The 13,338-nt window shown below is 49.1% G+C and overlaps 3 protein-coding genes across 3 annotated transcripts in view; 2 read left to right on the forward strand and 1 right to left on the reverse strand.

Moving 5' to 3' along the window:
* Positions 1 to 1,350, forward strand: part of ETH_00011740 (adaptin N terminal region domain-containing protein, putative) — a gene marked incomplete at both ends in the record, with an annotated part of 2,466 nt that extends 1,116 nt beyond the window's left edge. The window contains one exon of the mRNA XM_013376559.1: positions 79 to 1,350. Within this exon, the coding sequence (XP_013232013.1) occupies positions 79 to 1,350 (1,272 nt within the window). The remainder of the gene's footprint in view (positions 1 to 78) is intronic.
* Positions 1,351 to 3,140: 1,790 nt separating this feature from the next.
* ETH_00011745 (mitochondrial carrier domain-containing protein, putative) lies at positions 3,141 to 6,405 on the forward strand (the record flags this gene model as incomplete). Its single annotated transcript, XM_013376560.1, has 7 exons — positions 3,141 to 3,236; positions 3,845 to 4,112; positions 4,278 to 4,337; positions 4,701 to 4,800; positions 5,089 to 5,128; positions 5,455 to 5,526; positions 6,283 to 6,405. The coding sequence occupies 7 exons, from the start codon at positions 3,141 to 3,143 to the stop codon at positions 6,403 to 6,405; spliced, it is 759 nt and encodes a 252-aa protein (XP_013232014.1).
* A 1,793-nt stretch (positions 6,406 to 8,198) lies between these two features.
* ETH_00011750 (DNA-directed RNA polymerase, related) lies at positions 8,199 to 13,280 on the reverse strand (the record flags this gene model as incomplete). The annotated part of the gene is made up of 7 exons (XM_013376561.1): positions 8,199 to 8,268; positions 9,219 to 9,434; positions 10,274 to 10,395; positions 11,203 to 11,405; positions 11,836 to 11,980; positions 12,390 to 12,664; positions 13,022 to 13,280. The coding sequence occupies 7 exons, from the start codon at positions 13,278 to 13,280 to the stop codon at positions 8,199 to 8,201; spliced, it is 1,290 nt and encodes a 429-aa protein (XP_013232015.1).
* Positions 13,281 to 13,338: the final 58 nt, after the last annotated feature.

The raw sequence follows: 13,338 nt of genomic DNA on the forward strand, positions 1-13,338 counted from the left end.
CTCCCGGGGGGGGGAGCGGGGGGGAACCCGGGGGGGCCCCAGGACGGGCGGGAGGCGACGGAGCGGTCGCCGACGCAGGCCAGCAGCAGCAGCAGCACCTGCAGCAGCAGCACCTGCAGCAGCAGCAGCAGCAGCAGCAGCGGCAGCAGCGGCGTGAGCCCGCCGCGGCTGTCGTCCGTGGCCTTCCTGGCGTCGCGGAGTCTCCGGGGGGCCCCCCTGGCTGCTGGGGAGGGTCTCGAGCCGGCGCAGGGGCCCTCGGCTGGGGGCCCCTCGGGGGGCACCCTGGGGGCCCCCGGGGGGGCCCCCGGAGGGGCCGTCGAGCGGCGGTGCAAGCCGCTGCCGCGGGACTTTGAGCGGTTTGTTGCTGCTGCCGAGCTGCTGCTGAGCAGCGACAGTGCTGCAGTGGTGGCTTCAGCTTGTGCTGCAGTGCAGCAGCTGCTGCCAGCGAGCTGCTGGGGCTGCGTGGTGTCTCCGCTGCTGCGGTGTCTGTACACCTGCGGGGCGGACCTGAAGGAGCTGCTGCTGCGGGTGGTGCACTCTTTTGCTGCTGCTGCTCCGTGGCTGTTTCAGCAGCACTTGCGGGAGTTTTTCGTGAAGCAGGGGGACTGTGCTGCAGTGCGGCAGCAGAAGCTGCTGCTGCTGCTGCTGCTGGGGCTGGCGGACGCGGCGAGCCTGCCGCTGCTGCTGCCCGAGCTCCGGGTGTACGTACACTGGGACGGAGACGCAGCACTTGCTGCTGCAGCATGCAGGGCCCTCACGCTGCTGGCGCTGCAGCACCAGCAGGCCCAGGGCTTTTGCTTGCGGCAGTTTGCTGCGCTGCTGGACTCGCGGTCTGCTGCTGCTGCTGCTGAGGCGGTGGTGGGCGTGCGGACGCTGGTGCAGCAGCAGCAGCTGCAGCAGGACGACGCAGCAGCGGCGCGGCTCGTGCTGCAGCTCGCTGCGCAGCTGCAGCGCCGCACTGCTGCTGCAGCAAGGGCCTCCGTCATTTGGCTGCTGGGCCGCCACCACCAGCAGCTTTCTTGGCTAGCAGCAGATGCGCTGCGGCAGCTAATAAGGGGTTTTCGAGAAGAAGCAGAAGAAGTGAAGCTGCAGCTGCTGCTGCTGGCCACGCGCCTCTGGGCCTTCCACCGGGCCAACGCCGCCCGCGGCCCCCCGCAGCAGCAGCAGCAGCAGCAGCAGCAGCAGCAGCTCCTCCTGCTGCAGCAGCAGCTCCACTACAAGCAGCAGACTCCCGAGGAACAAGCAGCTCACCTGCTGCATATGGACGGCGGAGACGAGCAGCAGCAGCAGCAGCAGCAGCAGCAGCACAAAGAACTCCCCTGGAACCCCGTCTCGCCTGCCCTCTCCTAGGCCCCCACACACTAGCGGGGCCCCCAGGGGCCCCATGGGGTCCCTCTGAGGGCTTTAGGGGGCCCTCTGCGGCCCCATGGGGGCCTCTGAGGGCCGTAGGGGGCCCCCTGAGGCCCCATGGGGGCTCCCTGAGAACACTGAGGGGCCCCTGAGGCCCCATGGGGGCCCCTTGAGGTCCCTGAAGGGGCCCCTGAGGACCCTGGGGGGCCCCTGTGCCCCCTCTTCTAGAGGAGATGGGGGGCCCCCCTGATGGCCTCTGGGGTTTGGGGGGCCCCCTTTCTTCGTTATATCATTTTTCGTGTCTCGACAGATGCATGCATGCAGCGGTGGCTCCAGGTGTCTGTACACCCCGCGGCCGCAGCACGCCGCCCAGACTGCTGCTGCTTGGCTTTATTTCTAGGCACTTCATTTGCGGCTTAGGGCTAGGGTTTAGGGTTCACCGAGGGTTTAGGGTTTGGCTAGGGTTTAGGATTACCGAAGGTTTAGGGTTGGGCTAGGGTTTAGGGTTTGCCGAGGGTTTAGGGTTTGCCGAGGGTTTAGGGTTTGGCTAGGGTTTAGGGTTAACCGAGGGTTTAGGGTTTGGCTAGGGTTCAGGGTCTACCGAGGGTTTAGGGTTAGGGTTTAGGGCTTGCCTAGGGTTTAGAGGCTCCCAGGATATACGGTTTGTCCAAGATTCAAGGGTCGCTGACAGCTAAGAGCTCCTCAGGGTTTAGGGTTTACTGAGGGTTTAGGGTTTACTCAGGGTTTAGGGTTTTTCACTGTCATGGGTTTACTCCGAGGGTGTATATAGGGTTTAGGGTTTATTTAGGGTTTAGGGTTTATATAGGATCGAGGGTTTGCCTAGGGTTTCTTGTGGGGCCAGACTAAGAAGCCCTGTAGCCCTGCCGGGTGTACGTACACCTCAGAGGCGCTGTAGCATGCCTCCAGCTTCTGAAGGCGGCCAGAAGCTGCTGCAGCAGCAGCAATAGCGACAGCAATTCACACAAGATCGACTGCAGCAGCAGCAGCAGCAGCAGCAGCAGAAGTTCAAGATAGACAAAACGGCAGCCGCAGCAGCTGGGAGGGCCGTCCCCTTGGGCTTTGTTGCGGTGTAGGTACAGCTTGAGGAGCTGGTTTGGCTCCGAGCTTTTGCACACTCAGCAGCAGCAGCAGCAGCAGCAGCAGCAGGAGAAGCAGTAGCAGCAGCAGCAGCAGCAGCATTATTTTGAATAGTTTAGCGGGAAGGCGCAGAAAGACCTGCAGCTGCTGCAGACAAACGGAGAAGTCTGGGTCTTGCATTTTCCTGAGTCGCCTTCCGCAGCGCAAGCAGCAGCAGCAGCAGCAGCAGCAGCAGCAGCTGAAGTGTTATTTTGCATTTAGAAAAGTTAAAAAACAACAAATTGGATTTAAAAATGATTTAAATTGCAGAGGAGGGAAGTAAGGAGTCACTGGTCGGCTGCTGCAGCGCCAGCAGCCCCATAGAGGCTGGGGGGCCCCTGAGTTCCGAAGGCGGCGTCTGCGGCTCTTGGGCTCCGTTTTCCTCCAGAACTCTTTAAAATTGTATTATTTGTCATTTATTTCTTTATTATTGAATTGTTTCGGCAAAAGAACGGGGATTTGAGGGGTCTTGGCTGCGGCGAGCGGGCGCGCAGAGTGCAGCTGTCTATACACCCCAGCGCGGCGGCTCTCCGCTCGCCTCCCTCGCCTCCAACTGCGTTTAATGGCTCAACACATTTGAATTATTCAAATTATATTTTATTTTGGGATTTGTTTTCGAAATCGCAAGCAGCAGCGCGGCAGCAGCAGCCGAAATGGCCCACGCGGCGCCCCAGGACTTCAACTCCATGAAGGTTGCGGACCTCCGCAGCCTCCTGGCGGACAGGGGCCTCCCGACAACGGGAAAAAAGGTGAGAAGAGTGCAGCAGCAGCAGCAGCAGCTGCTGCTGCTGCTGCTGCGGGGCAGCAAGGGCGGGGGAAGCCTCCTCGCGCCCGCAGCCGCAAAATCCTGCACTTTCTGCTGCACCTGGAGGCCCCCTGAAGGCCCTGGGGCCCCGTGACCACTGGACCACAGGACCACTGGGCCTCCGGGGGGCCCCCAGAAGATGCCAGAAGGGCCAAGGCTCCTTTTAGTGTCTCTTCTGTCTCCTTGGCTTCCTTTGTATCCTTCCGTGTATATATACAAATGCATATATATATATCTATATGTATAGATTAAAAATGCATGCATGATATGTATAATATATATATTATACATATTATAATATAAATGTATTGTATTATTTATATATATGTGTATATATACATGCATGTAAAATGTGTATGTGCTTATCTATGAAATATATGCGCCTTTGAAATCCATAGCTTACTCATGTGTGTTGAACTTGGGTTTCTTTTGGATTTTATTTTTCATTTGTATTTTTATTTTTTTATTTTTCATTTCATGTATTCTTTTTAGCTTTCGGTTGCTGCTTCATTCTGCAGCAATGGGGTTTTGTTTGCCGCTGCATTTCCGCAGACAGAGCTGGTTGAGCGCCTCCAGGCTGCTGCTGCTGCTGCTGCTGCTGCGTCTCCCAGCAGCAGCATGGCGCAGGGGAGCCCCTCGGCGGGGCCCCCGTCAATGGCAGCAGCAGCAGCAGCACCAGCAGATGCTGCTGCTGCTGCTGCTGCTGCTGAGGAAGAGGCCTCAGCTGCTTCTACAAAGCTAGGCGGCAGCTCGGCTCCTTCTGTCTCCTCGCCAGCAGCAGCAGCTGCTGCTGCTGCTGCTGCAGCACGAACTGCAGCAGGTGCAGCAGCAGCACTGGGGACTGTTGCGTGACTTCTTCTCTTTAGCCACTTGCAGCACTTGCGTACAATTTAGACTTTATTTCTTTTTCGGATTTTATTTTTATTTGCTTTTTCTTTTTAAATTTAATTTGCATGCAGTAAACCCTTTCTGCTTGCTGCTGCAGTGTCTATACGGCCCGACATGACAGAGGAGGAAAAACTGGCGGCTCGCAAAGCCAAATTCGGTGACGCCCAAAACCCTAAACCCTAAACCCTAAACCGTAAACCCTAAGAGCCTCTTAAATCCTGGTTCTCTAGACTCTCAAACCCCAATCTCGCAAACCACGGCAGCCGATGAAGCCCCAGTTAATCAAACCCTGAGGGCCTGCTTAACCCTAAGTGTGTAAACCCTAGCAGCCGCCTAAACCCTAAACCCTAAACCCTAAACCCTAACGGCGCGCCAGACTGCATCGCTGCCACAGAAGACTTTTGGTGGGATGTTTTTGCGTTTGTTTCTTTCCTGAGCTCTTCATTAAATTCATTTTCTCTAGGTTAATTTAATTTAGTTTAGTTTTGTTTTATTTCATTTATTTTTATTTTGAAATTAGGCATAAAAAGCGACCAAGAGAAGATGCAGGAGAGGGCTCGGCGGTTTGGCCTCAGCAATGCCTCGCTGGAAGAGGAGAAGAAAAGGAAGAGAGCCGAGAGGTATTTTTGTCAAATAAAAGGCTGAAAACAGAATAAGTAACAAATAAATAAATAATTAATAATGAATTATAAATCATTTAATAGTTTTTACGTGAAAAAAGCCACAAACGGCACCTCAGAGGCGCGGCCGCCACAGGCCTGGGGTGTACTTACAGCTGGGGTGTACGTACACCACAAAAGGGTGATCGGAAACTGAAGACTTTTTCTCCTTTTTTTCTCTTCTTTTTTTATTTTCTTATTTTATTCTTTTCGTTTTAAATTTTAAACCATTTTTGTTTGTTTTTGCAGATTTGGCTTGGCGGTGACCTCCCCGGTCGGCGCTTCAGCGGTAAAGCAGCTCCCTGTGGACATAAGTTGATGACTTTTGGGTTTTTATTTTATCTCTTTTGTTTCAAATTGAGTTAGGTTGAATTCAGTTTAAATAAATAAAATAAATAAACCATATTTCAGTTGAAAAGGCGAAAGGGGCTTTGCTGTAATGGGCGAAGTTGCATGCATGCTGCAGCGTTTCTTTTCCTGTTTCTTCTGGTTTCTTGCCATTTATGAATTATTCAGCCAATGAAATCAACTAACTTGTTATTTAATCAAATTAAATGAATTAAATTAATTAATTTAATTAATTTAATTCAACAATTGTTTTAATTTGAACTTTAGGCTTCTGGCGTCGACGCCGACGAGGCCGAGAAGCGCCGCAAGCGGGCCGAGCGCTTTGGCCTCGTGGATGAGGTGAGTGGGACTTTGTAGAAAAAAGAAAATGAATTTATTTCAAAGTATTAAATGATAGAAATGAGCTTATTGAAAAGAATTAATCACTAAATATGAGTTTATCTAAGAGAATCAAATAACAACAAAGAATTAAATAAGAAAAACAAATTAAATGGAGAATTTAGCAAGAGAATTTGTGAAAATGACGAAAAAGGCGGACAGCTGGCCGGATAAATAAGACAAGGCGGCCAAACTAGGCCTAAAGCTAAAGCTAATTAATCAATTGATTATTTTAATTAATTAATTAAAATGATTAATTAGGATAAATACAATAAACATAAATTAAAAAATAAATTAAACATAAATTCGAAAAAAGACAAAGTTCGTCTTTAGGAGAACCTGCTGAGACACCGCGCCGGCTGTGGCCCCACACCCGGGCTTCTAGGTGTAACGACACCTCGTGTCTCTTGCCTCCTGCATGCATTAAGATATTACAAATATAAATATATTACAAATATTTAATAAATATATTATTAATACATTGCTTATGCATTTAAATACTTATGCATAAGTTTACTTAGCTTTTAAATGCATGCATGCATACACATGTGCAGTACGCGTTGATGCAATGTATGTGTACAATATGTAAATACATACTATATATATTATATATATATGCAAATATATCTCTAATATATAGTATCATATGAAGTACATATTTTGGATTTGTTTGCAAAAATAGAAAAAGATCTTTTCTGTTTCTTGTGGGGCCATTAGGAAGAAAAAAAGAAGAAAAGGGCCGCGCGGTTTGGCCTGGAAAGTGAAGAAGAAAAGCTGCAGCGGCGGCTGCAGAGGTTTGGGGGAGCTGCTGCTGCTGCTGCTGCTGCAGTGCCGCTGTGAGTTGGGGTGTACGTACACCCCAGCGCAGCAAACCCCACACCGCCTCAAAAACAATTTCTTCAAAAACGGCTGCTGCAGCCCGCCGAGGGATTTAACGCAGATCAAGGCAGATGCGCAAACCCTAAACCCTAGAAAACCCCAAAACCTAGGAGCGTTAAACCCTAGCAACCCCTCAGCCCCCGTAAACCCTAGAAATACCCTTGTAAACCCTAGAAGACCCTTCCACCCCCAAATCTCTAGCTTACTCTAGTAAACCCTAGTGAACACTCAGCCCTAGAAAGCCCTAAACCCTAGACCCTAGTAAACCCTAGGCCCAAACCCTATCAGACCGCTGTTGACTTGTAAACCCTAGAAACCCTAGACCCCAGAAGAGCGAAAAGGGGGGAGCAAAGAGAAAAGGAGAGAGAAGAGATGGACTTTAGAGAAACAAAAAAGAAACAAAAAGGATACAAGACAAAGTTCAAATAAATGAATTATTTCATTAATTTTTTTTATTTAATTAAACACCAAGGCCGCGGTGGCCCCAAAGCGCAAGATCTCGGGACTCCAGGGTCTTAGGGTTTAGGGTTTAGGGTTTGGGAGTTAAAGGGGGCAACAAGATCACGGCCAAGGAAGCAATTAAAAGGGAAATACAAAAAGGAGAACAAGGAACAAAGAGGGAAACAAAAGAATAAATTTATTTGTTTTGTTTGACTTTGAATTTAATATTCTCAAGAAGGTGAAAAAAGCGAAAAGAAACGGAAAATGTATAAATAAATAAACGGAGAGAAGGCCCTTTTACATTTAAATGTAAATGTTTGTGGTTTTAATATATTCTAATTAATATAGAATCGTAAAAGTCTTCTTCAGGTATTTCAAGGATGTCTTCTACTTGCACTACTTAAATTTATATTTAATATTCTCAATATATTGCATGTATATATTTTTATAAATCCATATTTAATATTCTTTACATGTTATATCTATATTCGGGCTTACATATTTGCGTTTAATATTCTATATATATTATATATATATTTGTGTTATATAAATGCTGTCTTATATATATTTATATAATGCATCTTATAAATTTCTATTCAATAAAAAAAACAAAAGGCCCAAGGACACGGAGGTGAAGTCTTTGGGCTTTCAAAGCACTAATGGACAAACATAATTCAAAATTAAAATATTTTAGACTTTAAACAATTAATGAAAAGAATTTTGAAACATTTAAATGTATAAACCCGCACAGAACTTATAAGCTCTGGCGGGGGAAATGCAGTATAGGCAAATGGGGGAATTCAAAGGAAAGAATAAAAATAAAAAAAAAATGGAAAATAAAAACAAAAGCAACAACTAGCGAATTGAAAGAAAACTGCAAAATGAAGAGGTAAATCTAAGAGAAGAAACAAATCAAAACTAATCTAAAATGCACTTGGAAACAAATCCAAAAGTAATCTTAAATGCACTAATAAAGAATAACTGCAGATCTCTGCTGCGCAGACTAGTGGCCTAAATCGCAAGGATTGATGCTGGACCCTAGGGGGCCCCAGGGCCCCCCTAGGGGGCCCATCTAGAGGGCCCCCTGGGGCCCCTAGGCTGACCAGTGGTCACCACACACTGGACCACTGGTCATATTTATCTGGCGTTTCTGTCTCGGATTAAAAACAATGAATGATCTTATTGATCAATTGTTGAATGAGTTCTTGAGTTGATGTCTTCGCCATTTTTACTTTTGTTGAAAAAAGACAAAATTGTCGAATGAAACAAAAAAGAAATTAATTAAATTTAAAATTGAACAAAGAAGTGAACAGCTAACGCGCTGCTGCAGCGGGAGGCGTCTTGTACTTCGCCAAAAGCGTCTCCTGCTCCCGCTTCGGGGTGCTGCAGCAAGCAGCAGCAGCAGCAGCAGCAGCAAACTAAGTATTTTCAGAAGCCGTTAGTAAGCTGCCAGATGGGCAGCTTAGGCAGGAATGACAAAAAGAAAAGATGAAGATAAAAAGAAAGGCAAACAAATGACGAATCAGAAAGCAGCAAAACAAAAGAAAGCATTGCAGCAGCAGCAGCAGCAAAAGCAGCAGCAACAGCAGCGTGAGCAATAGCAGCGAAAGGATCAGCAGCAGCAACGGAAGCATCCGCACCAGCGGGAGCAGCAGCATCATCACCATCAGCGGCAGCAGCAGCAGCACCATCAACATCAGCAGCAAAATTATCATCATCAGCAGCAGCAGCAGCACCATCATGAGCATCATTATGATGAGCAGCAGCAGCAGCAGCACCATCATGAGCACCATTATGATCAGCAGCAGCACCACCACCACCATGAGCACCATTACGATGAGCAACAGCAGCAGCAGCACCATCACGAGCACCATTATGATCAGCAGCAGCAGCAGCACCATCACGAGCACCATTATGATCAGCAGCAGCAGCAGCAGCAGCACCATCACGAGCACCATTATGATCAGCAGCAGCAGCACCACCACCATCACCACCACCAAGAGCATCACTATGATCAGCATCAGCATCACCAGCAGCAGCAGCAGCACCACCACCACCACCACAAGCATCACCATGATCAGGCTCAGCAGCAGCAGCAGCAGCAGCACCACCACCACCACCACCACGAGCATCACCATGATCAGCATCACCAGCACCAGCAGCAGCAGCAGCAGCAGCAGCAGCAGCACCCGCAGCAGCAGCAGCAGCATCAGCAGCAGCAGCAGCACCACCACCACCACCACGAGCATCACCATGATCAGCATCACCAGCAGCAGCAGCAGCAGCAGCAGCAGCACAGCAGCAGCACAGCAGCAGCAGCAGCAGCCGCAGACCAGGGGGGGTGGGCCACGAGGATGTCGAAGGCCCCGGTGCCGAGGGCCATGGGCTTTCCCATGATGATGCATTCGCTGACGCCTTTGACGGGGTCTGCGCGGTGGTGCGCAGCAGCTTCGAAAAGATGTTCATTTGTTTCTTCGAACGAGGCCAGCACCAGCGTCGAGGCCCGCATCTTCTGAATCCCGAAACGGTTTATCCCCAGCACTTCCCCCCTGCGCAGCAGCAGCAGCAGCAGCAGCGGCAGCAGCAGCGGCAGCAGCAGCAGTGGCAGCAGAAGCAGCAGGAGCGGGGTTTGGCTTGGAAAGCGATTCAAGTGGATCCAGTTCGGCGGAGCTTTGATGTGATTTGATTTGTTGTTTGAATTGTTTGAGTTCGCATTTATATGGGTTTATTTATTTGACTTGACATTTGAACTTCCTCAATTTCGCATTTTTTTCCATTTAGTTTCTCATTTCACTCTGCGCTTCAGACTTGTTCAATTCAGCTTCTGAATGGATCTAATTCAGCAATTAAATGGGTTTAATCCACCATTTAGATCAATTCAATGCAACAAAATAAATAAAATTGATTCAATTTCCTGAAAAATAAACTCATTTTGGGATTCGAAGCAGCTTGATCTCAAACAAATCTTATTCTCGAATTTGCAGTAAAGTGAATTAAATTAAAATGCAAATTGAATCAATTTTGCATTCAAAGCTTTGCAATTCATAATCTCATAAGTCATAATCTGAAAAGATCCAATCCAGTTGAATTCACATGCAGATTGAATCAATTATTGTTATTACTTAATTTCTTTATTTTTTAGTTTGCACTGAAAACTGTGCAATTCATAATTTGAGAAGATCTAACCCAGTTAAATTCGCATGCAAATCGAATCAATTAGACATTCAGAGCTTTGCAATTCATAATCTGAAGAGATCCAGCCCCAGCTGGGATTACTGCGCATGGGAAAGAGCAGAATTCTGGGTTAAAGGATTAACTGCATGCATGCATGCACGCATGCATGCACGCACGCACGCACGCATGCATGCATGCATGCAGAAAGCCCCACCTGAAAGTCATAACGTCCCCCAAGAGCGTCATGTGCCTGCAGTCGATGTCCATCGAATAGGCGTCCATGCATTTTCGAATTTCGTCAATAATGACTTGCCGCGCAGCCTCAATGCCCAGGATCTGCAGCAGCAGCAACTCAGGGAGTTTCGCGCAATTTCAAACGCCATTTCTCGCAAATTCGACTTTTAACTCTAAATTGAAGACACATTCCATTCCGAATTGCACTTGGCGAGAAATCTGGCATCTTTTTGACTAATCTGGCGCTATTTTGAGTTTATTTGAACTTTTCTTTGCCTCAAATGGTGCAGCAGCAGCCTACAGCAACTTGCTGCTGCGCCCCCGTGCTGCTGCTTCTGCTGCTGTGCTGCACCTTCACCTCAGCTTCCCCAAACCCGACACTATTCATAACACTTCCTAAAGCTGCAGCTAGCTAGGCTGCTGCAGCTAGCTAGGCTGCTGCAGCTAGCTAGGCTGCTGCAGCTAGCTAGGCTGCTGCAGCTAGCTAGGCTGCTGCAGCTAGCTAGGCTGCTGCAGCTAGCTAGGCTGCTGCAGCTAGCTAGGCTGCTGCAGCTAGCTAGGCTGCTGCAGCTAGCTAGGCTGCTGCAGCTAGCTAGGCTGCTGCAGCTAGCCAGTCTGCTGCAGCTAGCCAGTCTGCTGCAGCTAGCCAGAAGTGGAGCTCAAGTGCTGCAGGTCTTCTCTGGATCTGTGAAAAGCCTAAAGTGCTTCAAAGGACTTTGCAAAATTTCCAAAAGGACTTTGCAAAACCTCCAAAAGAACCAAACGTGGCGAAACAACTAAACCCTCGGAGCCCCGCAGCTTTCTGTGTAGCTCTGGAGGAGCTAAAGGGCCCTTTTAGGGTTTGTGGAGCTTCAAATGGGAACTGAAGATATCAAAAAAAAAAACTTCTCGAAAAACCCTCAGACAAACCTGTGCAACCTCCATCACGTGGTTTGAAGTCACCCCAGTGGCCCGAACCCCCGGAGTGCCCATCACCTCCCGCAGGCCATACCCCTCCACGGCCAAACAGTAAACATGTTTGGGGGGCCCCCCGGGGGCCCCCTTCACTTCTTCCCGCTTTATTACCCCTCTTTTCACGTCTTTGTAGCCGCACAAAACCACCTCCATCAGCCCTGCATGCACGCGGACCTCCGCCACATTTCGCAGGCTTCCACTGCATGCAAAAGACCTGCCCATGCATGCATGCGTGCGTGCATGCATGCGGGGCTGCATGCATGCATGCATGCATGCATGCATGCATGCATACAGCTAGGACGAAATGGCGGAGAGAATTCAAATAAAATGAAAATGTAATTCTAAAGAAAGCGCATGCACAAGAATGAAATCGTAACTCCTCCAAAGGAAACCGAGGACTAATTAAATAAAACAAATTCTCAACTTTTGATTTTTTCATTATTATCAACACCATTAAACAACAATACCCTGGGGGTCAGAATGAAACCCTTTGAGTCCAAAAAGGGACTTTTTTTGGAATGAAAAAGAGCAAAAAGTCTCCAAATTGGGGCTTTTTGGATAAATGGATTAAAGAGATTAAACTCTCACCGGCCTTCAAAGCCTGCAATTGGAAAAAGATTTGGTCTCCTCCAGGAGGCAGCACTCGCAGCTTCCACTCATTTACGACTTCGACGCAATTCTTCGAAAGACGCACTTTGTTTATCATTGTGTGACGCAGTATCGCCTCCTTCACCTGCAGCAGCAGCAGCAGCAGCAGCAGCAGCAGCAGCGGCGGCGGCGGGGGCGTTTATATAGGGAAACGGGGAAAACGGTGAACTGCAAATTTAGAATTAAATAAATGATTTTCCGCTTTTTCACTGCGATTCTCTACAACATTTCAATACACGGGCAGCTAGCTGTAGCTAGCTGTAGCTAGCTGCAGCTAACCACAGCTAGCCACAGCTAGCCACAGCTAGCCACAGCTAGCCACAGCCAACCACAGCTAGCCACAGCTAGCCACAGCCAACCACAGCCAGCCACAGCTAGCCGTAGCTAGCTGGAGCTAGCCGTAGCTAGCCACAGCCAGTCACAGCTAGCCGTAGCTAGCTGGAGCTAGCTATAGCTAGCTGTGGATAGCTGCAGCTAGCGGGTGCGTGTGGGACCTTGTCTGCGTTGATGTCGAGGAAAAGGGCTTGGATGGTGGGGGCGTCGAGCTTGAGAGAAAGCCAGGCCCCTTCTGGGGAGTAAACTTCTTTGATGTAGGAGCAGCAATCTGCAATTAGGGTTTTTTCAATTCTGTTTTTGACCAAAACTGCGCAGTTGTAGTCTCCAGAATTCAAAAGAGGGACTTCTATTATTGGAGTCTGGATCTTCGAAGCTGCGTTTATTATCTCCTTTATCCGCGGCACTCCCAGAGTCACGTTCATCGACGCCACGCCTGCACAAACCCTAAACCCTAAATCCTAAACCCTAAACCCTAAACCCTAACCCTAGACCCTAAACCCTAACCCTAAACCCTAACCCAAGACCCTGAATCCCACACGCTAACTCCTGGCAGCAGGCAAGATGGGGCTAGAGGAAAGGGGGGAAATGGAGGGGAGATGGAAAGGAGAGAAAAGGAGACAAAAGGAGACAGTGGAGAAAGAAGGCAAAGAGCCAAAAAATCCAAAAAAAGCCAAAATAAGGTCAAAAAAAGCCAAAAAACCCCAAAAAGAAACAAAAGAAGGCCAAAAGAAACCAAAAGGAGACAAAGGAGACAAAAAGAGACAAAATGAGATAAAAGGCGGAAGTTTACCGGCGAAGTGGAAGGTCTTGAGGGTCATTTGGGTGCCGGGCTCGCCTATAGACTGGGCCCCCGTGGCCCCCACTGCCTCCCCAGGCTCTGTAATGGCTCTTTGGTATTTTCTTTCGCTGCACCGAAGAAACTCCAAAATGTGCCGCGCAGTCACCCAGTGGTGCCTGCTGAACTTGCACAACAAGCTGCTGCTGCTGCTGCTGCTGCTGCTGCTGGAGCTGGTGCCGGGGCTCTCCTCCGCCTCCTCCTTGGCCGCCATGTGCTCCCCCTGGGCCCCTTGGGCGTGGGGGGCCCCCGGGGGCCCCCGGGGCCCCCCC

Source organism: Eimeria tenella, genomic scaffold, assembly GCF_000499545.2.
Source record: "Eimeria tenella Houghton genomic scaffold, Eth_scaff37, whole genome shotgun sequence".
NCBI lineage: Eukaryota > Apicomplexa > Conoidasida > Eucoccidiorida > Eimeriidae > Eimeria > Eimeria tenella.